We start from the raw sequence: 27,538 nt of genomic DNA, 5'->3' as shown, positions 1-27,538 counted from the left end.
TTCCTTTCCTCTGTTGCTATGGTTGATGTTTCTGAGGTGAGTTTTTCCCATTGTGTGTCATTTTTGGTTCTAGGGGGATCAATCAGGCCAGATGGATCGCTATCTGGTATGTGGAGATAGTTACAAGACCCTGCGTGATGCTGTGGGGAAGACAATTCTCAAGTGTGATCCAAAGTGTGTCATGACTGCTCTGAAGGTAATATTTGCTCTTATGAGATGAGCTAAATCATTCTTATCTCCCTGAGATTGGTGCTGTTGAAGGGAGATTGCAAAAGGTTGTGCAGTCATCATGGCCTTCCCTTCCCCAGTGGGTAGTTGTAATGGTGATGCATCTGGGCTCAGTAACATGCCCTCTCTTATTGTAGCAAACCAACAGTCATGCCTCAGTGTAGAGAATTATGCCTGGATGACTGCCATGTGGGCACACTTTTGCCCCTCTCTCAAGTGATCTTAGTTTTTTAATCTATAAAACAAAGGACCTCAAATGTCCTTTCCTTCTTTGGCTCTATGATCTTAGGATCCTAGACTTACCTATAATAATTTTTTAGTATCAGGTTTATATATTTTGACTCAATTTGTAAATTCCTCAGGAGATTGTATTAATACCTTAATACCTCAGTGCCTGATATAGCCTTTGGTACATTAGTACTTAAGTTCTCATAGAATTAATAGATGAAAAAATAGTTCATAAATCACAAGACCTAAGAAGACTAAACAAGGGCTTAGTTGATTTTTGGGGATAGTAGTTATAGTTACGGAAATCATAACGTTCTAGTAGTCTATGGGGAGGTCCTCTCTACCCCTTAGGGAGTTGGCTTCATTGTATATCCACCCATAGGGCATCCAATACCTTTGGTTCATTCAACTTCTCTAATTCTCACCATGTGTCTTTTGTTTTTCAGAAATGCAAGAGTTCAAACACTCAACAGGCTGTTTATCTTCTACTGGCAATTTTTCAAGAGCTCACTGTATCATACAGATCCCATAATGCAAACATACGTCCCACACCAGAGGTGAATGAATATGAACATTTAGCAATTTGCTCTTTTAGAGGACCAAATCGTACAATTGTATAGATCATCTTTTGATAGATTCCCCAATTACTTTATAGATCATTTTTCTAAAGCCTTGAACACTAAAATTGAAGGTGGGGTTTATTGGATTTTAATGTTGATATATGAACATTTCCATGGGATGTGACCTAAACTTCCTCTTTCCCTTCCTTAGAAATATTTCAAGTTTTAGGGCTCTTGATAGTAGAGTAAAAGTTGGGGTGAAGAATATCGGGTCCATTTCTCTTATAAGGCCCCCAAAATCATTTGTTCTGGTACCATGGCCAACCACAGGTAGGACTCAAAATTCAATAAATTTAGGAACTTTTTAGGGGTGAATTAGTTAAATGGCTGACCAAACATAACAGACAAATGATGTTATAAATATCCAAATGACCATTGACAGAAAATAGGTTCTCTACCACTGAGCTAAGTAAATAGCTTTTCTTTAAGAGACCTGATCTTTTATATCATACATGATAAGTATATTTTGAATTTGAAGTTAGGTATGTTTAAAAATAAATGGTCCTCAAGCCTTTGTGTAATATCACCTTGTATACACCTTGAAAATTGACTTTGTTTGATTACAAGTTGTACATCTAAGTGTTCTTAAAGTGACTTGATGGAAAGAATAAAAAAAGATTTTTTTCCTCCAGAGAGTTTTTCTCCATAAATAAAATGTGTCATCCCACCTTTGAAATTTGATGCCTTTAATATTTCAAAATTCTATAACTTACTAGGGAGATACTGTTGGATCCACGGAAAACTTCTTACCATGACGACAAAAATCATGAGAATATTTTTTTCTCTTCCACTAGCAATGTGAAGCCGTGAACATGTTTATCAAGGAAGCAAAAGTCCTTTCTTCTCCTGCCTTGAAAGAAATGGCAAAGTCACTGGTGACCAATACTTGTCCTTTCCTGACTGTGAATTCTGGTGATTCTAGACCCAAAAGTACAGTGACAGAATTAGCTGTTCATGCTCAAGCTGTTCTGCTGTGTGGACAGAACCCAGTGCTAGAACCTCTGAAGAACCTGGCCTTTTACCCAGCCAGAATGCAGGTGAGGGCATGCAGATAGTATGGGAAGATGATAAAAGTAACAGCTGACAATTTTAGAGTGCTTTAAGGTTTGCAGAGCATTTTACAAATATCTCATTTCATCCTCAACACAACTCTGGGAGGTTAGAGGCTATTCTCACTATTTACAGATGATGAAGCTGATGTAGAGATTAAATGATTTGCTTAGAGGATCTGAGACAAGATTTGAACTTCAGTCTTCTTCACTCCAGATCCAGTATGTTATCCATTGTGTTGCCTCATTGTAGTATATTAATATGCTACATTAATAGTAATATATTGTAATTATAAAACTATAATAATATATTAAATCTTCCAGCAATATCTTTAGAAACTTAGTAAAACTATAATTTGTGGGAGGATAGATAGCTCTTTAACGGCCATCCAATACCTGCTGGCTTGGCAAGAATTGCTTTCACTGATGTTATGGATTCCTTTCTATTTCATTTTCCAATTTGATCTGTTATACAGTGAAAAGGATGATTGATTTAGAGTCAAGAACTGGGTTCTGATTCTGGATTCTGGTTTCTTAATGCAGATGTGACTTTGAGCAAGTTATTTAACCTATAGGGTCTTAGGGGTCTCAGGGTCTTCATCTCTAAAAACGAAGAAGCTTTGCAGCTCTTGATATGTGTTCTGGCTGTTCTAATTGCAGCCTTCCTAAAATGGCAGTCTGTCTGCTCAGTGTTTTATACCATCCACAGAGAAACCTTCCAAAGCCTTTCCAAAGGAGATTCTCAAAATTTTTTTAGAAAAATCTGATTTTGAAGGACCATGCTATTTCACTAGGTTTAGTGAGGCTATGCTTAATAATGAGTTCATTCAACTGAGTATCTGCTTTTCTTACAGAATTCATTTCTTCCAACAATGCCTGAAGACTTGCTGGTACAAGCTAAGAATTGGCAGGGCCTAGAAGCAGTCCACTGGTATTGTAAGTTTGAATCTTGGGTGAAGAGTTCTTATGTTATTAGCATTAATGACAGCTAATGTTATTAGAGAAAGAATCAATTTGGATTTATTGATTGCCTAATAGACCAAAATGTAATAAGATTATTGTCATTATTAATCTCTGGGAAATATATTATTTATGCCTGCTTTTAGGACCTTATGTATGTTCTAAGAGCACAGATGTAAGTGATGTGAAGGAATTTGTAAACATAACCTAAAGAATTGTTTCTTATTGGGAAACCACCCATTGTAACCACATTGAGGTAACTTCTTCAAAGCATTTTCTTGGGGTGGCTAGGTGGCGTAGTGGATAAAGCACCGGCCTTGGAGTCAGGAGTACCTGGGTTCAAATCCGGTCTCAGACACTTAATAATTACCTAGCTGTGTGGCCTTGGGCAAGCCACTTAACCCCATTTGCCTTGCCAAAAAAACCTAAAAAAAAAATAGCATTTTCTTTCCAGAGGTACTTTTATTATCCTCAGGTCTTGGCTAGATATGGAGAGTTGTTTTCTCTTCTAAACATTTAGCTTACTTGATATAATATTATGAACTAATATAGTATCCTATCATTATTTTTACAGTGTGTCCTAATGGTCACCCTTGCTCTGTGGGAGAGGTAAGTCTTTACATTTAAGAATTTTTATCATTTTGTTGCAAGTTCACTATGCATCATCTGTGATATGGCTAATGAGATATTGGCCTGTACTAAAAGAGGCAAAGTTTCCAGGAATGTGGAATTGTTCAACTGTACTCTGTCCCCATCATATGTCACTTGGAGTACTGTTTTCAATTCTGGTCACCTCATTTTATTTTTTTTTTTATTTTTAAATATTTTATTTGAGTTTTGAGTTTTACAATTTTTCTCCCAATCTTACTTCCCTCCCCCCCACCCCACCCCCATGGAAAGCAATCTGTCAAACTTTATTTTGTTTCCATGTTGTACATTGATCCAAATTGAGTGTGATGAGAGAGAAATCACATCCTTAAGGAAGAAACAAAAAGTATAAGAGATAACAGGATCAGACAATAAGATATCTGTTTGTTTTTTTCCCTAAATTAAAGGGAATAGTCCTTGACATTTGTTCAAACTCCATGGCTCTTTACCTGGATACAGATGGTATTCTCCATTGCAGACAACCCAAAATTGTCCCTGGTTGTTGCACTGATGGAACGAGCAAGTCTATCAAGGTTAAACATCACCTCCAAGTTGCTGATAGGGTGTACAGTGTTTTTCTGGTTCTGCTCATCTCACTGAGCATCAGTTCATGCAAATCCCTCCAGGTTTCCCTGAATTCCCATCCCTCCTGGTTTCTAATAGAACAATAGTGTTCCATGACATACGTATACTACAGTTTCCTAAGCCATTCCCCAATTGAAGGACATTTACTTGATTTCCAATTCTTTTCCACCACAAACAGGGCTGCTATGAATATTTTTGTACAAGTGATGTTTTTACCCTTTTTCATCATCTCTTCAGGGGTATAGACCCAATAGTGGTATTGCTGGATCAAAGGGTGTGCTCATTTTTGTTGCCCTTTGGACATAGATCCAAGTTTCTCTCCAGAAAGGTTGGCTGAGTTCACAGCTCCACCAACAGTGTAATAGTGTCCCAGATTTCCCACAACCCTTCCAACAATGATCATTATATCCTTTCTGGTCATATTGGCCAGTCTGAGAGGTGTGAGGTGGTACCTCAGAGAAGCTTTGATTTGCATTTCTCTAATAATAATGATTTAGATCAATTTCTCATATGGCTATGGATTGCTTTGATCTCCTCATCTGTAAATTACCTTTGCATATCCTTTGCTGGTCACTTCATTTTGAAAGTAACATTTACTAATTAGTGAGTAACCAGAAGAGGGCACCCACATATGGGGATAAATTGAACAGACAGTGCATGAAGATGTAGGGTGTAGCCCAGGAGCAGCTAGGTGGCACAGTGGATAGAGCACCGGCCCTGGAGTTAGGAGGACCTGAGTTCAAATGTGGCCTCAGACACTTAATAATTCCCTAGCTGTGTGACCTTGGGCAAGTCACTTAACCCCATTGCCTTAATAAATTTTTTTTTAAAAAATTAAGGGCTGTCATGAAGAGGGATTGGATTTGTTCTGTATGTTTCCAGATGGTAGAACCAGGAGCAAGGTACAAAGAGGCAAGTGTAGACTTGATGTCAAGAAAATCTTTCTAATACTGATAACTATACCAAAAATGAGATAACTACCTCAAGTGGTAGTGGATTCTTTCTCCTTAGAGATATTCAAGCAGATGTTAGATGACTATTTGTTGAGGGTTTGAACTGGAGAATGACTGAGGTCCCTAATCCTATGTCTATTCTGGATGGCCTAATAGACTAAAATGTAGTAAGATTGTTGCCATATTTGTGAGTCTCTAAGTAGTCTAATATTTATGTCTGCTTTTAGGGCCTTATGTGAAGAGCTGTAAATGACTTGGAGAAATTGACATTATGATGAATTTGTGAAGATAAACTATGGAATTGTGCTTCTTTATTCTAAATGATTATTATGCCTATAATTATTTGAAAGTTATTCCTTATTTCAGGGAGGAAAAGATTTTAGAAGTAAACTCTACTCATGAGCAAATGTCCTTTAAAGTAATTTTGAATTGTATGAGAAAAGTTCATCCCACCACTGGGCATGTATCCTAAGGAGATCCAAAGATCCCTGATGTAACAGTATTCTTAAGCAAACTCTTTATGGTAGCAAAAAAACTAGAAACAAAATGGACACCTATCAGTGGGGGAGTCATTGAACAAATTGGAACATTTGAAAGTAATGTAATCTTTTTGTCTCAATAAATGACTAATATGAGGAATTTAGATATAGGAAGACATATGAAGTAATGGAGAACAAAGAAAGGGGAATCAAGAAAGCAATAGATACAACTACAATAACATAAATAACAGTAACATTAAAACATGCTACCAGACTCAAATATAGTGCCTAATTTGGGACCCAGGGAAAAGAGGAAAAGATATAATTTTTCTTAGGAGAGAGGCAGAATAGTGTCATAATGCCACCTAAACTGTCAGTTGCTATCCTTTTTTTGAATTGGTTTTGTTCATTTGTTCTTTTCTTTTTTACAAGGGAGGATACAGTGAGGGTGAGAAATACCAGGGGGAAGATGGGTTTTCATTGTTTATGAAGACAACAATAACAATAATTGGGAAAAAATAAATTCAAATTTCAAGAAGTTGGGGAGGGGGTGGAGCCTGATTAGAATATCAAATAATTTTTATTGCAGTCAGATTCATGATTTTATTTTTCCTAGAATATCAAATAATTTTTATTGCAGTCAGATTCATGATTTTATTTTTCCTTTCCTTTTCTTCCTTTTTTTGGGGGGTAATGGGGCTAGTGTGGTGCCCCAATGGAACGGAGTAGATGTGTTGATTGTGGTGTTCGAATTGGAGGTGAAGATCACAGGCCTGAAAAAGGCTTTAATATCGTCAGGTATGTCTTTTTTCAGTTCTTTGTTTCAGGATCCACTTATTAAATAGTAGTGAGACTTGACTTTTTTGTACATGGAGGTCTCAGCCTATTTGGAGTGACTCCTGGTGCATCCATGAAGCATCTGATAGTATTGAAATAGTTAATACAGTGGAAATTGGCAGAATATAGTGTTCTTTACTACTGTCTCCTCCACTTAGTCTCTGGGTTTATTAATAGTCATTATTGACCTGCTGTGATTACATAACTCATTGCTTTAATCCAGACTGACAGATTTCTGAAGTTCTAGTTTAATACGTATATGACTTAAACACCTTTAATTTTCTCCTATCAAAAAGAAATTCATTAAGCATCACATCTGAGAAACTCAAAGAGAATTGGGTCTCATAATCACAATTTTACTCATGAACAGGAAGTATGGTTATAAATAGATCACTAACGTCAGATTTTTGAACTTAGTTCATTCTTTTTATTCCTACAAATTCCTACTTATCCTTATCAATATGCTCACCTCCTGATCCCAAGGAAATAAACAATCCTCCCTTCTGACATTTCCTGCCTAATGAATAATATGGTACTGACAATAACAAGAATTTACCATGTTACCAGTACAAGAATTGGATCAGCCAGTATCCCTATGCTCACTTATTACTGATGATTATATTAATGGAGGGTTTATTTAAAAAGGGCCCTTGTCATGTTTGATCTGGACTCCTGGTTCCCAGATGTTAAGAATTCAAAGTACAGATTCATTGGCAATGATAAAGATATCTGTCTTTTACAAAAGAATATGGGTTTGTGGTGGAGAGTGACAAAGGCAGTGCAAAATCTTACAGTCAAAGGATGAAGCTTTAGGTCTGAGGTCAGCCATTGTATCACTTCACCTTTCATATTCTCAGCTTTCTTATCTGTAAAATGAAGATAATACTACCTACCTTGACACATTGTTCTTGTTAGGATCAAATGAGATCATGGGCATGAAAACACTTTTTAATGAAATGCTAAATAACATAAAAGCTGGCATAATCATTGTTGTTATTGTAATTATAGGGACAATGTAGACAGGACTCAGTCTGGCCATGTACTGGGAAATCCTGATGATAGAGGTGTTATGGTGGTATCAGACAGAGAGATTTCCCCAGTTGTCTTCATTCTCCTTCGATTACTCACTCATATGGCTATGCTTTTGGGAACTGCTCAGGATGCCCAGGTACAGTGTTGTTTTTACTTATTTTAGATATAAACAATTTATGGTAGTGTTTTTCATCATCATTCTTATTGCAGGCGAGTAATTTGCTGGTGCCTCATCCAGAAGCAATGTATAAATACACATTCAAGTTTTTTGTTTGTTTGTTTTGTTTGTTTTTTGCAAGGCAATGGGGTTAAGTGACTTGCCCAAGGTCATACAACCAAGGTAATTATTAAGTGTCTGAGGTCAGATTTGAACTCAGGTACTCCTGACTCCAGGACTGGTGCTCTATCCACTGTGGCAACTAGCTGCCCCCCATTCATGTTTAACTAGTTTAACATCTTATGGGGATGGGGCATCTCTACCTTGCCATCTGAGATTCATTTTAAATGGACCATCCTGAACTCATTTTTAGGCAAGGGAGAATTAATGAGATCATTATTTGTAAGGAGACACTAAAGAATAAAAATTACCAATTTTTTTCCTAGGTTACTCTAGAAAATTTGATAATACAATGTTTATGCCATGGTGAAGTTACTTTTTCCAGATACTGTTTTGTTTAAGTTACTATTAGCTATAAGGCAGTGCTGAGTAAAGTATTGGTGATTAGCCTCAGAACCAGGAAGTACTGTGCTCATATTTTGACCCCTTTGATACATATTTAGCTGTATAATCATTAGCAAGTCATCCCTCTCCCACTGCACCCCAACACCCATCATATTCTCTAAGACTATGAGTTGCAGATTGATTTGTGAATCTGCACTGATAAAAGGAGTTTACCACATTGGGAGTTACCTTTATTAGTGAAAATATCCTTATTAACAAAGAGTATTTAAGACCCTTTGTTTTCCTTTTTTTCCATGTTTGGTATCTGATTTTATAATCTTATCCTTGACTTTGGAGAAACTTGTCTTTGTTTCTTGGCTTCCTGCAGGCTGTGATGAAAATCATTAAGCCTGCAGTTCCCAATCCAGAAAGGTTTCTTCAGCAACACCTCCAGAAAGACCTAGAGCAATTAATGAAGAGCCTAGGAAGAAGTGCTGATGAGACTGCAAATGTGGTTCACCTCATTCTATGCTGTCTTCTTAAGGAACCTCACCACCAGCCCAGTCACTGTAAGAACCAGTATACAAAGGGGTGGAAAAGGGAAGAAATTGAAGTGATAGAACTACTAGCTAAACAGAATTGCAAAAACATTCTTAATCTTGTTTTTTGAGATCCTAGATTCTGCATCATGAAGCCAGATAGAGTAAGTGATGTCAACAAGAGTACTTTGTTTTTATAAAAGCAAAGAGCCTTTGCTCTTGCTCTTTTTAAGCTCTTCTTTTATAGAATTGTAGTTTACAGTATTATTGGTACAAATTACTTAGGACAAGTAATCAGTATCAAAGAATAAGGCAACCCATCAATTAGGGAATACTCTTAAGGCTGTAATAAATGATGAAGAAGGTAGTTTCAGAAAAACTTGGAAATGCTTCCATTCACTGATGCAGAGTATGGTGAGCAGAACAAAGAGAACAGTTTATTCAGGACCAACAGTACTGCAAACCATACTAACTTACGTTACTTAGGAACTTTAATCAACACAATGACTAATCACAATTCCAGAGAACTCATGATGAAACATGCTACTCTCCTGAGAAGGAAGTGATATACTCAGAATTCAAAATGAGAAATTTTTTTTTAACACAACCATACTGGATTGTATTTTACTTCTCTTTTAACAAATAGTGTAATGTTTTTCTTGCTTTCTAAATTTGGGGTGGAGGGAGAGAGAGAGAGTTTGTGTGTGGACCATTGTAAAAATTAAATTTATAAAAAAGAATAAGGTACTTATATTAGATAGGCATTTGAAAACAAAATCCTTATAGGTATGCATAATCAAGCAAATAAATTTCCTACATTAGAGATATTCAAAAATACATAATTCATTCTGTACTTTTAGTCCATTATCATCTTTATTAGGAGGTAGGGTAACATGCTTCATCATCAGTCTAGAGTCATAGTTAATCATTGTGTTGATCAGAGTTCTTAAGTCTTTAAAAGTTGATGGTCTTTACAATGTTGTTAATATATATGATGTTCCAAAAGTCTAGTGCAATTTTATGCTACTAAAATCTAAAACTGCACTAAGGTTTTTGGAATATCTGTATAAATTGCTGTCCTGTTTCTGCTCCCTTCAATTCACATCAAATCAAATAAATCTCAAGTTTCTCTGACACTCTTCATTTCATTTCTTAAGCAGTTGTGCTCAATTACACTTACATTGCACAATTGGTTCAGCCGTTGGAGGGAACCTCCTTAATTTCCATTTCTGTGCCATTACAAAAAGATCTGCAATAAATATTTTTGTACTTATAAGTCCTTTTTCTCTTTTTAAAAAAAATCTCATATAGAGTAGTATAATCACTTAAGTCAAAGGGTATACACAGTTTAGTAATTTTTGAATCATGGTTCCAGAATATCTAGGTCAATAGTTGTACCAACAGTATACATCAATGTGCCTGTTTTTCTGAAGCCCCTCTAACATTTATTATTTTTCCTTTTTGTCAGCTTTGATAATCTGTTGAGGTGAGATGGAACCTCAGAGTTACTTTAATTTCTATTTCTCTAATTCTAATTGATATGGAGCATTTTTTTCACATGACCATGTCTAGCTTGATTGTCTTCCTTTGAAAATGGGCTGTATCATGTAACTGGTGTTCCTATATATCTTGGAAGTTAGACTTTTATCAAAGAAATTTGCTGCAAAGACTTTTTCTTCAGTTAACTGCTTTCCATCATTTATGAATTCTTCCCTTTTCCCCAGATCTGAAAGTTAACTTTTTCTTTGCTTCTCTAGTTTATGTCTGAGAGTTGTGACAACTATATTTTTCTCTATCTGCTGATAACAAGGGCTTAGGATCTATGAGACAAAAGATAAAATTATGCTGAGTAGTCAATAGATGGCAGCTAATTGATGGAAATTTTTAAAAGCATTCTTTAGACTGGAATTCTACAGCAAGTTTTATATTCTCTCAGCCCTTATGTGCTGCCTGTGTTTTTTCTATAGGGCCAGTAGGTTTTGATACCACACTGTCCAGTAAAGAGAAAAGGAACAGCTGGGAAAAGGTTGTTGCTGCCATGATTATACTTGAACTGAAGGTAAGGATTTGGGGTAGGATCTGATCTTAAGATATCTCTGGCATGTGTCAGTTCTTCAAAGGATTGTTTAGGTGCTAGGAACACAAAAGTGAAAACTCAAAGCTTATTTAATGTTTAAAAAAAAGGTATGAGCTTATTTTCCAGTACATTAAAAGTCAGCACTTCATGTTTCATTCATTATTCTCTTCACTGGAATACCTACACAAAGCTTCTGAATATCTCTTTCTAGTTTGAGGTATATTCTACCTTAATTCATTCCTATTTCTTGGTGTTCCCAAGTACATATTTTTTATTTTCAGGTCTATGCTGGTTAATCCAGTTGAGAAATACAGAATGAGAATGTTGTAAAGTTTTTTTTCATTGGTTTCAGGCAATTCCAACTCATTGTGATCCCATTTAACGTTTTCTTGGCAAAGATATAGGGGTGGTTTGTTACTTTCTTCTCCAGCTCATTTTATGTGATTAAACATGTATTACAATACTTTCCCAGGGTCACATAGCTGAGTGTCTGAGACCAGAAGATAGGTCTTTCTGACTTCCTGACTTCAGGCCTAGGACTCTATTCACTGCACCACCTAGCTGCCCTTTTTTTTTGCATTTTGTAGCAGGCATCTCTAAATGAAAGGCAACTTGGAAGAGTAGATAAGGTGCTGGTCTTGGAGTCAGGAAGACCTGGGGTCATATCCCTTTTTTTTGTTTTGTTTTTATTTGTTTTTTACAAGGCAGTGGGGTTAAAGTGACTTACCCAAGGTCATACTGCTAGGTAATTATTGTCTGAGGCTGGATTTGAACTCAGGTCCTCTAGACTCCAGGGCCAGTGTTCTATCTACTGTGCTATCTAGTCCCCATCTCTTGTGTTATTAATAGGTATGGGTGCCATATTTTATCAAAAGCTTTTTCAGCTTCTGTTGAAATAATCATATGATTTTTGTGAGGTTTATTATGATATGGTCAATTATGTTGACAGTTTCCAAAAAAGTGAGTTCTTATCCCAGAAATTGGAGTCTTTGGATTTATCAGACAGTAGATTATCATAGAATGACAGTGAACTACCATCTACATAGTGGGTGCTCAAAAAATAGAATTGATGAAAAAAATTGCTCATTTAATAAATTGAAAAATTAAGGTAAGATTGCCATAATGAAGGAGTGGGGAATAATCCCTCTTGTTAGTTTCTTTATTCAGTAAGTATTTACTAAGTACTTGTTGCCTATCTGCATTATACTAGGTCTTTGAAGAATGCAATATCAGTATAAGATACAAACTTTGTCCTTGTGGAGCTTTTTCTTTTTGGACTCACACACACACACACACACACACAATTTGATTGAGTGCCATCCCAATGAATTTGGTATGGATTCTTAAGGTCTTTAGTATTTGAGTGAAAGACTGTCAAATCTACCCCCCTAGATACAAGATTAAGTTAGTGTCAGAGCATTAAATCCAGGTTTTTCCCCCACTATATCATTTTCAACCATTTATAGATGCCTTATTCTTCCACTACTATGACTAGAATAGTTTTTGTCTTGAATGATTTCACTATAGGAAACATGAATTATCAAATTATTAAATATGGTTTTATTTATTTTATGCAGAGTCTGGATAAAACCCTTCTGGAAGCAAATAACCGCATCAGCCAGGATGAACGCATCAGTTCCAACCCAGTGGCAAAAATTATGTATGGTGACCCAGCAACCTTCCTGTCCCATCTGCCTAAGAAAAGTGTTGTGCAGTGCTCCAAGATTTGGAGCTATAGGAAGAAAATCACTGTTGAGTACCTCCAGCATGTGGTGGAACAGAATGATGGAAAAGACACAGTGCCAATCCTTTGTAGATTTCTGCAGAAGGTGAGCTACCCACTGACATGACAAGCTACATATACTATATATGAGAATCTCTCTCTCTCTCTCCCCAAATTCTGCAATATTTTTGTGACCCTCAAAGCCCCAAATCAACAAATGATATATAGTGTCATTCATAGAAGTTAAAAAGGGAGTGGTTAGGTGTCGTAGTGGGCAGAGCACCAGCCCTAGAGTTAGGAGTACTTGAGTTCAAATATGGTCTCAGACACTTAATAATTACCTAGCTGTGTGGCCTTGGGCAAGCTGCTTAATCCCATTTGCCTTGCAAAAATCTTAAAAAAAAAAAAAGATAAAGAAAAATCTCTTAAAAACAAAAGAATGGAATTGGCAGAAGCTAATGACTTCATGAGACAACAAGATTGTGTTAAACAAAACCAAAAGGTCGAAAAAAATAGAAAAAATATAAAATACCTCATCAGCAAAACCACTGACCTCAAGAATCAATCGAGAAGGGAGAATCTGAGAATTATTGGCCTTCCTGAGAACATTGAAGAGAAAAAAAAGCCTGGACATAGAAGTTAAAAAGAGCTGAGGAAATGCCTTTATGATCTGAATCCTCCAGTTTTGATTTTGAACAATGTCTGTGGCATAGTCCCAGTGGGGAGGGAAGTGTGTCACACTGCAGGGTCTTGGAAACATTTGAGTTATGGATTAATAAATACAACATGGTGTTTGCTACAGTGACACATTAGTAGAGTTCCCAGAGACCCGTGAACTTTTTGGTCCATTATTCTGAAAAACCAGGAAAGAGGATATAAACAGTGTTCTTTCCTGAACCTCAAAGGTTAAACTGAATTATACTAACCTTAGTGTTAGAAGGAAGATATGGGGGGGGGGGGGGGCAAAGCTAACATGGTGGTGTGAAGACCATCATTCCCCCAAAACTCTAAAAGCCATCAAATTATGACTCTAGTCAAAATTTATAGGGGCACAACTCACAGAAAGACCGAATGATACAATTTCCCAGTCCAAGACAACTTAGAATTTCTGCAGGAAATGTCTGTTCCACTGGAACCAGGGGTTGGAAAACCTGCAGTGCAGGCACAGCTGCAGCACAGCATAGCTGGACTGGGCACCTGAGTCTATGGTAGAGGGGGTGGTTTCCAGACCTCTTGGCCCAAGGATCATCAGAGATAGCTCAAAGGGGTGGTGAGAGAACTCTGTCATACCAGAGTGAGTGCAGAGTGGAGCTCTGGCCTCAGAGCAGCCCTGTGGTAAGAACCTGTAGCAGGAGTCAGCAGAGCCACCCAGCACTTCCAGAGATCTCAGCCCATAGACGGTAAGGAGTTTGGGGGTGACTGCAGACGTCTTTGGGAGCAGGACTCTTCTGTTTGCCCACACTCAGATCCAGGTTGCAATCTGGGCCCCAACCATAGCTGAACAGGATCCTCCTCACAGCTCCAGGGAAGAGAGGAGGACCTGTGGTCATCCACGTACCAGAGCACAGGTTAACTCATTCAAATGCAGAATGGAACTAAAGGAAACTGATGACTTTGCGAGAACTCAGGAAGAAGTAAAATTATACCAAAAAAACTAAAACTGGGGTGGCTAGGTGGTGCAGTGGATAGAACACCGGCCCTGGAGTCAGGAGGACCTGAGTTCAAATCTGGCCATATAACTAGTCATATGGTCCTGGGCAAGCCACTTAACCCCATTGCCTTGCAAAAACTAAAAAAAAAAAATTTTAAAAATAGACAAAAAAAACCCCCAAAACTTAGAAGAAAATGTGAAAAATCTCATTGGAAAAAGAACTGATCTTGAAAATAGATCCAGGAGAAATAATTTAAAAATTATTTGACTGTCTGAAAATCATGACCAATAAAAGAGCCTAGACTTCATTTTTCAAGAAACAATACAGCAAAAGTACCCTGAGATCCTAGAAGCAGAGGATAAAATAGAAATTGAGGGAATTCACCAATCACCTCCTGAAAGAGATCCCAAAAGAAAAACTTCCAGGAATATTATAGCCAAATTCCAAAACTCCCATCATAGAGAAAATACTAAAAGCTTCTAGAAACAATTAATTCAACTACCGTGGCTCTATAGTCAGGATTACACAGGATCTGGCAGCATCTACATCGAGGGCTCATATGGCTTGGAATATGATTTTCTGGAAGGCAAAAGATACTGGTTTACTACCGAGAATCAACTACCCAGCAAAACTGAACATCCTCTTTCAGGAGAAAAGATGGACTTTCAATGAAACAGGGGACTTTCAGACTTTCTTACTGAAACAACCAGAGCTGAACAGAAAGTTTGATCTTCAAGTACAGGATTCAGGGGAACCATAGTGGGGGTGGACGAGAAGGACTAATTATGAGGAACTTAATGATGTTGAACTGCTCGTATTCCTGCATAGGAAGAAGATACTGATAATGCATATGAATTTTCTCATAAGAGCAGTTAGAAGGAGCATATGTAGACAAGGCACAGAAAAGAGCTGAATACAATGGTATAGTAAAAGGATGAAGTCAATGGGTGATAGAAGTACTGGAAGGAAGAGAATGGAGAGGAAGAAGGAGCTAAGATACTTCACATGAGAGTCAAGAAAAAGCTTTTATCATGGAGTGGAACAGGGGAAGGCAAAGGGGAATGAATGAACCTTCATTCTTATCAGAAATGACTCAGAGAGGAAATAACATTCACACTTAATAGGGTATAAAAATCTATCTTACCCTAAAGAAAAATTAGAAGAAAGAGATGGGATACAGGAGAATGGGGGTGGGGGGAAAGATTGTGGGAGAGGGTACTCCGACACAATACACTTCTGAATAGGGACAAGGTGAAAGGAGAGAGAGAATGGAATAGATGAGAGTAGGGAGGAATAGAGTGGCGGGAAATACAGCTAGTGATAGCAACTATGGGAGCAACTTCTCTGGTGGCTGTGATGGGGAAGGCAACTCATCTCAGAGATAGCTGTTGGAATCTGAACACAGACTGAAGCACAGTTTTTTCTCTCGCTATTCTTGAGGTTTCTCATCTTTTTTTGTGGGGGATGGGGGGGTTATGATTACTCTCTCAAGATTATTATAATAATATAAAAAAACAAAAAAAGGAAGATGTAGTGTTTCAGCTTGAATCTACTTGAATTTTCAGTGTTAAATTTTCTCCAGGAATCATGAAATGAGTATGCATTTTGTCATGTGAATATTATCTAATAAATCTTCTAATCATTAATCCAGTGGCTTCTTGCTAGCATATAGAGAGGCTGTGTGGCTTCAGAAAGAAAAAAGCCATCCTCAGAGCTAGAAGGGCCTGGGTTCAAGCCTCGTGTCTGACCCATCCAGGCTATCTGGACAAGTTATTGAACTGCTCCAAATGGGCACTAGCTAATTCTGTAAGACTATGAGTTACAGAGAAAGTGATGGCCTGTGATAGTAAAGAGTTTCTTGTGCCAAAAAAAATCACAGATCTGATCTCTCTTCCTATAACTGCATTTTTAATTTTATGAAAAATGAGGGGTCCTTCATTATCACTAATAAAATTTAATTCCTATTTAGCCCTAGCAACAAAATAATACTTAAACTCACTTATGCATAATCTCTTTCTCTCACCTGTCTCCTACTTCGCAAAGCTGAGTTGCTACACTGTCACTTTTTGTCTCATCTTAAGCAGACTTTCTGTGACAAGATATACTAAGTAGCATATTTATGAGATTAAGCTGAGTCAACATTAGAATATCTCTTCTTCACTATAATTGCCAGTTGACCTACACTATTTCTGCGTGATCTTCTCCTTTTTCAGGAAAGAGAACTGAGGCTAGTCAAATTCTTGCCAGAGATATTGGCCCTACAAAGGAATTTGGTCAAAAGATTCCAGAATGTCTCAGATGTTGAATACGATACAATCAGAGGTTTTCTCAGCAGTCACCACCATTCAGGTAGGTGTCTTTTCTAGGAATAGACCAAGCTTTTATTTAGGGAATCAGAAATAGTTGGGGCAGTTCTGAGCTAAAGAATTGTACTGTCTTCTGTTTTGTGGAAATAAACCTTGATTTCCCCTTTCAACAGTCAGGTTCTCTCAGTAGTTACCATTCTCCTTACCCACTCAAACCCTACTCTACCATCAGTACTAGGTCAGAAACATTAGACTTTCTCTTATATACACAAATAGTTCTTTGCTCATCATTGAAAATTTTGATAGTGAATCCATGATGTAAGACCATAGATTGTTTTGTACTTGTGTGTTATTGGCTTGTCTTGGTGTAAGTTACCCTAGTATGAACAGATACCATAATGCAGCACTATTAAATGTTTTGTAGAAGGATTGAAACGCTCACTGCAAAAACAAATTGAGGTCTTTCTGTCTACATGGAACAAGCTGAGACGATCACTTTATACCAATGGTAAGTCATTTTATCTGTTCTGTTGTATCGAGATTAAATGAGAAAAATAAATAGACCTTCACAAGACAGACTGTTTCTAAGTCTGCAGGCTCAGCCTTTAAAAGTGTGGTGTATTCCTTCCCAGAAACTTTTGAACTGGTAAACTCACTAATGTTGTTGCTGAGAGATGGAATTGTGATCAGATGTCTCTTTTCTAAGATTGTCCTTCTCTGTCAAAGGTGAAATCAAGTTACCTAAAGAGTACTGCAGTGCTGACTTGAGTCTGGAAAATGAGTTTGAGATTCTACTTCCACGTAGACGAGGCCTGGGCCTTTGTTCTACTGCCTTGGTCAGCTACCTCATTGCTCTTCACAATGACTTGATCTATACCATGAGAAAATACACCAATGAAAGCAGTAGGTGAGTATACAACCCTGTGGGAAATGCCATTATTCACTTTCTTCATAGGCAGACTTTCCACTCCCACTCTTCCTCTCTTGCCCTTCACACAAACTGGGATCCTGAGCACTTGTGACAGAAGACAACTTATATTACAAAATTTCTTTCAACTCTACTTAACTTGGCTCCTCACCATGCCCCAATATTTGTGTTTTTTTAATAAAGTGTCTTGTAAGGACATTAGAAAAGAACTTCTTTAATCTTCCATGGCAGACACATTTATTTATCAATCATTAAATATCAGCGGGGGGTATTGTGTGTCTTTTTTTCTTTCAGTTATTCTATTAACTCCTCTGAGGTGACTGACCTGCATGTTATTAGCTATGAAGTGGAACGGGACTTGACCCCACTAATTCTGTCCAACTGTCAATATAGTGTGGAGAAAGGTAAAGAAACATTACAACAATTTGACCTGGAGAAGATTCAGAGACAAGTAACCAGCCGATTCCTCCAGGGGAAGCCTCTCCTCACCCTACAGGTAAAGGAAATGCCCGCAGAACATAGTTAAAGCTTCTGTCCATAACTTCCAGTCATGGTACAAATCAGATTGTTGACATCATTAACAGAATTTCATTGAACTGGTCTCTAACCCAGAATCAGCTGGAGGCAAAGTAGAACAGGTCAGAGAAAGGTGCCTGCAATCAAGTAGTGGTGTAATTTAATTAATTTCTGAATACAGTCTGCAAACCAGAATTCTCCTGAGAAGGAGAGCTTCACCTGCTTCACTAAAAGCATAAATCACAAATGGGGAGGGAGGGGGAAAGGTGGTTTACAACAATCATTTCTAGGGCTTGAGCAGTTTTTCACAGCAAGCCCACAAGTGCAGGACAATACAGATGTTCTCGTGTCCTGTGCGAGTAGTTCTTAATTTGATTGTTTCAAGTCTTCAGGGTTGTGGTTGTGTATGGGGTTCAGGATCAGAGTTCTGTGATGGAAACAAGTTTTGTAGTCTTCAATTAATGTTCACAGCCATAGGAATGTAGTGATTCAGTTGTCAAGAAATGATCACTTTAAGCTGCATTGTGAATCTCTTACTCCCAAGCCAGATCTGTTATTGAAATGGGAGCTCTGATTTATTAGTATTTTCATTACACATATCATATCATTTAATATGAAAATCATAATTTCTTTCAACACTCAGAAATTTTTATGTTATAATTTCTAGGCTTCCTACTTCTTACTTTTATATAGTTAATAACCCACCACAGTTCTAGCATGCTACATTGAAATCTCTACCTGTACTCTGGAGCTCAGCTTTGTGTTGGGGCTTGGTTTCCATAGATTGTTTATGACAACATGTCGTGCCAAGCTGACATACCAGTTGGGTCAGTGCTGAAAAGTGTAAATGTTAGAGTCCCTCCTTAGAGAGAACAGTGCCTGCCATGGGATTGCCAATTCAATCATCAATATCCAGTATGTTCTCTCCTTTCTTTTCTTAGGGCCTGCCCACCCTGGTGTACAGACATGACCGGAACTATGAACATATCTTTATAGACATCAAGAACAAGATGCCTCAGGTCATATTGTTACTATTACTATTAGAAGTAATACTTTAACTTTACATAGCACTTCAATTCTTAGTGCATTTGTGTTTTTATTTCAATTTAATTTCTGTACAACTGTGTACCATCAAGCCTGGGAATGGCAGATTTTATTTCCTCCATTTTACAACTGAGTCTCAGAAAAATAAAGGGACTTAGTTCAGGACTTTATAATCAGTGTAAAGGAATCCTTTCCAAAGGTCTAGTGGTCCATATTTAAACAAATAAAAAAACCCAGAGATTTTTCTTGTTTGATTATTAATCGAAGCCTTTTATCAGATTAATATTTGCAACGTCAGGCTACACTGTTGTACTTTTGTCCACCATTTAAAAATCGTATATAGCCCAGGACTTCAGTAGTGATCTGCTCCTTTTAGGATAGGTTTTTTCCTTTGGTAATAACAGATTGAAGCCCTTCCATAGTAGGTAGTCTTTTTTTTTTTAATTCTCAGAAAGATTTTATTTATTTTGAATTTTACAATTTTCCCCCTAATCTTGCTTCCCCCCCTCCCCAGAAGGCAGTCTGTTAGTCTTTACATTGTCTCCATGGTAGGCATTGATCCAAGTTGAATGTGATGAGAGAGAAATCATATCCTTAAGGAAGAAATACAAAGTGTAAGAGATAGCAAAATTACATAATAAGGTAACTTTTTTTAAATTAAAGGTATTAGTCTTTGGTCTTTGTTCAAACTCCACAATTTTTTCTCTGGATATGGATAGTATTCTCCATCACAGATACCCCAAAATTGTGCCTGATTGTTGTACTGATGGAATTGAGCAAGTCCATTAAGGTTGAGATTTTTTTTTTTTTTTTTTTAGGTTTTTCTAGGGAATGAGGTTAAGTGGCTTTCCCAAGGCCACACAACTAGGTAAAGAGTCTGAGGCCGGATTTGAACTCAGGTACTCCTGACTCCAGGGCCGGTGCTCTATCCACTGCACTACCTAGCTGCCCCCATTAAGGTTGACCATCACCCCCATGTTGCTGTTAGGGTGCACAGTGTTCTTCTGGTTCTGCTCATCTCACTCAACATCAGTTCATGCAAATCCTTCTAGGATTCCTTGAATTCCAATCCCTCCTGGTTTCTAATAGGACATTAGTGTTCCATCATATACATATACCACAGTTTGTTAAAGCCATTCCCCAATTGAAGGACATTCACTTAATTTCCAATTCTTTGCCACCACAAACAGGGCTGCTATGAATATTTTTGTACAAGTGATATTTTTACCCTTTTTCAAAATCTTTTCAGGGTATAGACCCAGTAGTGGTATTGCTAGATCAAAGGGTATGCACATTTTTGTTGCCCTTTGAACATAGTTCCAAATTGCTCTCCAGAAATGTTGAATCAGTTCACAGCTCCACCAGCAATGTACCAGTGTCCCAGATTTCCCACATCCCTTCCAACATTGATCGCTGTCCTTTCTGGTCATATTGGCCAGTCAGAGAGGTGTGAAGTAGTACCTATCTCAGAGATGATTTAATTTGCATTTCGCTAATAATTAGTGATTTAGAGCAATTTTTCATATGATTATGGATTGCTTTGATTTCCTTACCTGTAAATTGTCTTTGCATATCCTTTGACCATTTGTCAATTGGGGAATGGCTTGTCTTTTTAAAAATTCGTCTCAGGTTTCTGTATATTTTAGAACCTAGTAGATAGTCTTATGAGTTGGGGGAACAAAAAATCCATCACCTTGTGTCCAGCTCCTCCAGACTTAATGTAGGCTTGTCCTTGGATGACAGAGCCAGTATATCACTGGATCCTTAAACAAAATCACTGATGTTTGTATAGTGCTTTAAGATTTTCAAAATGCTTTTCTTATAGAGTCTCGTTTATGCAAAACTTTCCCAGCTGAGCCAAATTTGCCAGGTCCTGGACTTTGCTGGCACAGTGTTTGTGAATGCTGGGTCACTTCCATGCCACAAAGGGGCATTGAAACTTTTTCAGGGCAGAAGTATCATGTATGTTTACATGAAAGGCTTTATTAATCTTCTGATGCTTTGAATTCTGTACACACCATTTTTGAACTCTCTTGTGTGTTATCCATCCCAAACTAAAATTTCAGTAGAATGAGGGGTGGTAAGGATCAATGTTATACATCAGAATCAAGAGACCAACTAGGTACCACTATGTTCTTGTTTCCAGAAATCTCTCCCCAGCTCAGCCCTGAGTACCATCGGTGGGCAGCTGCAATCCTATAGTGATGCCTGTGAGGCACTTTCTGTCGCTGAGATTACTTTGGGATTTCTGAGTATGGCAGGTGGGGATCCTGAAATGCACCTAAATGTGTACATCCGAGACGTCTTGCAGATGCACAGTCAAACAGCTCCTGTGTTAAAGGTGAGTCTTGGACTTAGGTTTGGTTATCCAACCTAGTAAAAGCATTTTCTGTCACAGGTGCCACTTTAACCAAGGGTCCCCCTAGAACAGAGTGGGAAAGACCCTGTCCATGAGAAGCCAACAGCATTAGTCAGTGACCCCTTGTACAGTCTTCCACCTCTTGTGCATTAAGTGCAGAGAATAGATACAAAACAGACCTCGTGGTTAGTTCTTTTGGAATTGATAAGCTGACTGAGAAGAAAAGCAACCACACTGGGGTATAATTTAATATTATGTTCAGAAAATTTATTCATTGGACTTGTGATGTATTTGCTTTAGGGAACTCCTAGTACCCACTCTCTGCAGTTTAAGAGTTTGAGAAAATTGGCTTGGGGTCCTAAACGTGACGTGCTTAGAATCATAACTATTCTGTGCCAAAGGCAGGATTTAAAACTAGTTCTTCTGATACTAAGACTAGTTGTCTATCCATACACCACATTGATTCCTTAAGTTCCTAAGGGTATGTAGTGCAATGGAAACTATGAGTGCTAAGGGAACTCGTATCCTTTATCACAATCTGGGGCTAGTCAGTGAAATATTCCTAGAAGGAGGTAGTCTTTTTGGTGATTCCTGAACTTGGCATTTGAATCTCCTAACTCTCTACCTAAAATATACTTTCACCCTGACTTCTACCTCTAAAGAAACTAATTCTTCCTATCTCTTGGTAAATAGGTGATAGACTGCAAAAACTGAATGAAATTTACATTACAACAGAAATGTGTTTTTTTTTTTTAACTGTAATTTTGTTAGAAGGGAGTAGTTTATTTGAGGGGAGGATGGGTGGATAGTGATAATGAGGGGGGGAAAAGGAAGAGAAGAAAGAAAAGAACAGCAACAGTAGATTTTTAAAATACACAGAGGAGTTCAGAGGGGATATAAATAAGTAGGATGATATTGGTCCTACCACATTTAACAGGCAGCTATATAGCGCAGTGGGTTGACCCTGAAGTCAGGAGTTCAAATCTGGCCTCAGACACTTACTAACCATATAACTTTGAACCAGTCACTAACCCTGACTGCCTCACATCCAGGGCCATTTCTAGTCGTCCTGATTCATATTTGGCCACTGGACCCAGATGGCTCTGGAGGAGAAAGTGAGACTGGTGACTTAACATACCACCCTTTCATTCAAATCCAGTTCATGTGCTTGTCGTGGCATCACCTCCCTGATGTCATGGTCTTCTTTGACAGTGAAGGACAAACAGTAGTAACCACATTTAATCTATGCATACTAAATGAAACAACTGTATGAAGCAAATTTTGAATTTCATGTACGTTCCCAATTTTCTGGCCTTTTTATATGGAAATACCTGAGAATGTTGATTTTCTCCTTAATTAAAAATAAAATCTCTAGCTATTGTTAAGGTTATGCCCAGGCACCACCTTCCATGAGACACATTTGCATATTCCCTCAGTTGTTAGTGATCTCTTTCCCCTCAGATAATTAATATTTATTTGTTTCTGTGTCATATCACCTAGAAGAACATAAACTTCATGAGAACAGGAGCTGGTTTTCATTTTGTCTTTGTGTTCTCTGCACATAGCATAGTTAATAGTGCTTTGTACATTACAGAGCCTTATAAGTGTTCGTTGTGAATGTGGCTTACTGATGTTGGGAGTCAAATAGAGGCAAGATATGTGTTAGAGGAGATGAACAGGTAAAATTAAGGAATAATTAAGATGAGGTGATGATAGGTGATCCTTCCATTTTTTTTTCTCTCCTAGGCTTTAAGTAGGTGTCAGTTAAAGCACACTATCGCCTTGTGGCAGTTCCTTTCTGCTCACAAGTCTGAACAGCTCCTCAGACTTAGAAAAGTAAGTAAATTAGTCTACCTGGGTCATTTTAAGGTTCATTTGGCTAAAATTGGGTAAGTTTGGGGGTAAATTTTTGCTCTGTTTTTTCTTCCTCTTCATTTAAAATTTTTCATTTATTTCCATTGAATTTTAGGATCCATTTGGGGAAATCGATGCAGCATACAAAGATGACCTTAGTGCTGAGAATGCTAAACTTCTCAACACTTTCCTAAATCAGGCCAGGTTAGAAACCTTTTTGCTGGAGCTCCATGAAATGATCCTCTTGAAGTTGAAGTATACCCAGACTGAGGGGGAGAACTTTAATCCTAGATGGAGGTATGGTCGAGCCAGAAATCACAGTATCATTTTTATAACTCATCATGACTTTTCCTCTGAAATTATCTGTTTTATTTAACTGATTGCCCATTGTTCCCCCCCCATTAGATTGTAAACTCCTTAAGGGCAAGGACTGTTCTTTTGTTCTTTTTCATTGTTTATTCTTTTTGTTTTTATTGTCTTCTTTGTACCCCATTCAATTAACACCATGTTTGGTAGACATGATTTATTAAGTGAGAAAGAAAAAGGAACTGATTCAACAAAGTAAAGGCTTTTCACACAGGAATTGGTTTCCTTTGCCTCTTGACATCCTAGGTTTGACTCGTAATTAAAATATAGGGTTTCATCTACTTTGAAGGTGATGGATTACACTTCATCTGTGGTACATTGTCTATAGTAAACTTTGAAGTTAATGATAACTGTATATTAACGGACTTTGAATATATTCCTAATCTGCAAAATAAGGGTGGATATTGAACTTGGATGATCTTTAAGGTTCTTTTCAACACAGAATTCCCAAGATCTCTGGTGTTTGTTGAGTGTTCAGCATTCTAATAGGGGAGCCTACATTATATAGTTCTATGAACCATAAAACAAAGCATAAAAGTGAATAATTTACAGGCTAGGGGGTGTAAACAAGAGAAACATTTGTGGACTTGGACTTTCTATAATTATGTAATTCTGCTTTTAGTACGCCTTTAATATTTATATCCTTCCTGTGGATTGCAGCCCAATTTAAAGTTTATCAAGACTTTATATTAACTACTTGATTCTCACAGTCATAGGAAATATATGCTTTTTTTAAGCTTAGGTTACAGTTGAGGAAAATGAGGATTAGAGAGATTAAGTGACTTACTCATGGTCACATAGCAGCAAGATTCAAACCCAGGAATTCCAGATCCCAAGTTCAACATTATCTGCTACATCATAGCCAAGGAATTCATCCAAATGGTCAAATTGAGAGTGATGATGAGCCCCTCTGAGTTTGCCTAGGCTGATCCTTAAACAGCAGTTAGTCACTGGAAGACTTGTAGCTTGGTACAGCCCACCAGAGCTTGCACTCAGATGATAGACATAGCCTTTAGTTTTATATCTTTTAAAATATATTTTTATTTCTTTAAATATTTCCTAGTTACATGTAAAAAAATTTAACATTCATTTTTGTAATTATTGTCCCAAATTCTGTCCCTTTCCTTCTGCTCTTTCTTCTTCCTTTAGAAGGCAAGTGGTTTGATATCAGTTATACATTTGAAGTCATGCAAAATATATTTCCATAATAGCTATGTGACAAAAGAAAACAGGCGATCAGTAATCAATATGTGTCAGGCCCTGTGCTTTGTGCTATAGATACAAAAAAGGGCAGAAGTCAGTCCCTGCCTCCAAAGAACTTACAATCTGTTGGAGGTGCTTGCCCATTAGTCAATTTTTAATAAAGGTCCATGGAATTGAATTGACAGGTGAAAATTTTGTAAGTTTATTGATTTCTTTCTTTATTGATTTATTTGCAAGGTTCGTTTTAAATTCTTCTTTTCATTTTTCATCTGTTTTCCAGCCTAAAAGAGACATTGGTGAGTTACATGGAAACCAAGGAGAGTGAAATTCCTCCAGAAATGGAATCACAATTCCCAGAAGAGATTCTTCTCTCCCATTGTATTGCTGTGTGGAAATCTGCTGCTGGCCTTAAACAGGATCGCAGACTTACATAGACTTCTTTTTGTTAGCACTATTTTCAGAAGAGACTTTTGAGAAAAGGACAAACTCTACTTTGAATTTTGTTGTAATAGACAGTTTGTTGCCTCTGTAAGTGCTTGGAAGAGAAACAGTTGACATGGATATAAATTCAGGACCATGATATGTACATAAGCTTGCAACCTTCAACACCAGGAGCTAAGCTGTTTGGGAAATGTGTATATTCCAAAACTACTTTCATATCCACTTATGAGCACTTGTGAGCACTGTTCCCAGGGAGGTCTGAATTCAGAATGACTTAAAATTGGAAATCAGCCATCTTCCATGACATTCTGGAGCAGATAAGGTTGCAGAGTGACTTGATAGCTTTATACTAATGAATAAGATCTTATACCTCTGGCCCTTTTAACCTGTTTATCTGTAAAGCACACACCTACAGTTCAGACCTCAGCCTCCCCCAGCCATCACACCCCAGGAAGAAAAAACTTGTCCTTTTTTGGCTCATTTTTCCACTTCAAGCTGTTTTAACTGCACTCACAGAAGAAAGTGGCTTTCTTCTCTTTTTTCTGGAGCTTCTGACTACTCCCAAAATTTAACTAATTTAGGGGATGACAATCTTTATTTTTCCTCATCATCTTCTTGCAAATGCAAAACAATTCAGAATGTTTTTGAGAGTGCCTTAAGACTAAACAAAATCTGAATCAGACCTCCAGAAGAAAAATACAACAAAGTTCAAATTGGTAATAACCAAAAGTGAAAGCTTAACCTTGAATCATGTTGGAGTAGGTTTGAGTCCCTGTGGGTAATTCTTAATGTTCTGGCAACTGTATCAAATGGATTCAGTATAGAAACCTAAACTTCCTTTGAATGCAACCTCTTTACGTCTTAGTTCTCTTGCTTTAGCTTAGAGAATGCACCAAATCAGCCAGAGTTTGTAACAAAGAAAGAAAAAGACTATTAAATTAGCCCTAATATTGTGCTGCTTTCCTCATCTGAGCTCTTATCTATTTTTTGAAGCTCAAGAGAGATGTATTTGCAATATTAAAAGTAAGGTTCTAATGGCAAATGTGCACTTTTAAAAGTAATGTTCTAGTTAAGTTCATATCCTGAACTGTCAAGATGTTTCAATAAATTTAACAGTATACATCTTCAATAACAGTGGAAAAATTTGCAAAAGGAATAGCACTTTTAATTTATTTTCTAATTTTCAATCCTTTGACATTGTCTTAAGGATGTTTGAATAACTGGAATATTCAGAATACTCAGTAAAGTGCTCTGATTTGCTGGTAGTTATTTATTTGGAAGCACTTGGCCATCTATTGATCTAACAGTGCCAAGACTATATAACATTATTAACTGCACCTCTAATTTTGTACTGGATGTATTCTATTTTAACAACTTTGGGGTGGAAATCACATTGATACCTCAATTGAAATAGAATTCATTTTAATTCTTCAGGCTACAACTAGCATCCTGACTTGGTTTCAGTGTCTTAGCTTGGTGCTGTCCTTACCTGTACCTGTACCATGCCTTAGCTGCAGCCATTTGTTTACAGGTGTCAGGTGGAAGCCTGAGTAATGTTGTTGCACTGTAGACCATTTTTGTCAGATTCCCCTCCTACCCGTTCTGATTTTGATGAAGGAATTTTCTATGAAGGGTTGTATGTTTTTTTTTAATTCTTCCAAAGCCTTAACTGTCCTGCCTAGCTTAGTCATAATGTACACACAAAAGTACACTTGACATAGCATACGGCAGAAACAGAATTCCTTGTAATTGCTATTTCTGCTTTAATAAACCTGATTTTTTTTTTTTTTTTTTTTGCTGTTAAGATTCCTTCTTGGGAGCTAATCGTCTGTCAGTAGCAACTGGAATATAACTAGAATTCTTGAGAGGATTCCAGTTTTTACTGAAAAATTCCTTGGAGAAGAGTGAGAGGAAACATATAGGCAAATGAAGCTATTAACTAGGCTTTTTGAGAATAGTAACTGAAATGACTCATAAAATTTGTCCCTCTATTAAAATTGAAAAAAGGCAGCAGGTTATAGTGAAAAAAACCCTGGATTCAGAATCAAAAAATTTGAGTTTGAATCTAGTAATCTACTAATTGCCTCAATGGTGTTGGACATTGCTAATTTTACTTTTCTGTTTCCGTTATGAAAATAGGGTGCTTGCATTATAGACAGTCACTAAGGTTCCTTCCAATCTTTAAGGCATTTGATCCCCACAGAACTTGTTCTAACATTCATGTTCAGTTGTTGGGAAAATTTGCCATCT

At 37.3% G+C, this 27,538-nt stretch overlaps 1 protein-coding gene across 1 annotated transcript in view; it reads left to right on the top strand.

Moving 5' to 3' along the window:
* RNF213 (ring finger protein 213) overlaps positions 1–27,078 on the top strand; it is a 157,759-nt gene extending 130,681 nt beyond the window's left edge. The window contains exons 50-68 of the mRNA XM_074224965.1: positions 74–196; positions 903–1,013; positions 1,871–2,113; positions 2,980–3,061; positions 3,660–3,694; positions 6,454–6,548; positions 7,596–7,755; positions 8,669–8,849; positions 10,787–10,878; positions 12,474–12,725; positions 16,485–16,620; positions 17,002–17,085; positions 17,304–17,484; positions 17,800–18,001; positions 18,963–19,040; positions 21,212–21,406; positions 23,171–23,260; positions 23,394–23,575; positions 25,128–27,078. Coding sequence (XP_074081066.1) covers positions 74–196; positions 903–1,013; positions 1,871–2,113; positions 2,980–3,061; positions 3,660–3,694; positions 6,454–6,548; positions 7,596–7,755; positions 8,669–8,849; positions 10,787–10,878; positions 12,474–12,725; positions 16,485–16,620; positions 17,002–17,085; positions 17,304–17,484; positions 17,800–18,001; positions 18,963–19,040; positions 21,212–21,406; positions 23,171–23,260; positions 23,394–23,575; positions 25,128–25,281 — 2,676 coding nt within the window. The 3' untranslated portion in view covers positions 25,282–27,078. The remainder of the gene's footprint in view (positions 1–73; positions 197–902; positions 1,014–1,870; positions 2,114–2,979; positions 3,062–3,659; positions 3,695–6,453; positions 6,549–7,595; positions 7,756–8,668; positions 8,850–10,786; positions 10,879–12,473; positions 12,726–16,484; positions 16,621–17,001; positions 17,086–17,303; positions 17,485–17,799; positions 18,002–18,962; positions 19,041–21,211; positions 21,407–23,170; positions 23,261–23,393; positions 23,576–25,127) is intronic.
* Positions 27,079–27,538: the final 460 nt, after the last annotated feature.

This window comes from Macrotis lagotis, chromosome 2 (genome assembly GCF_037893015.1).
Source record: "Macrotis lagotis isolate mMagLag1 chromosome 2, bilby.v1.9.chrom.fasta, whole genome shotgun sequence".
Classification (NCBI taxonomy): Eukaryota; Metazoa; Chordata; class Mammalia; order Peramelemorphia; family Peramelidae; genus Macrotis; species Macrotis lagotis.
Note: the sequence above shows the minus strand (reverse complement) of the source record. Positions and strands in the feature narration are given on the sequence as shown.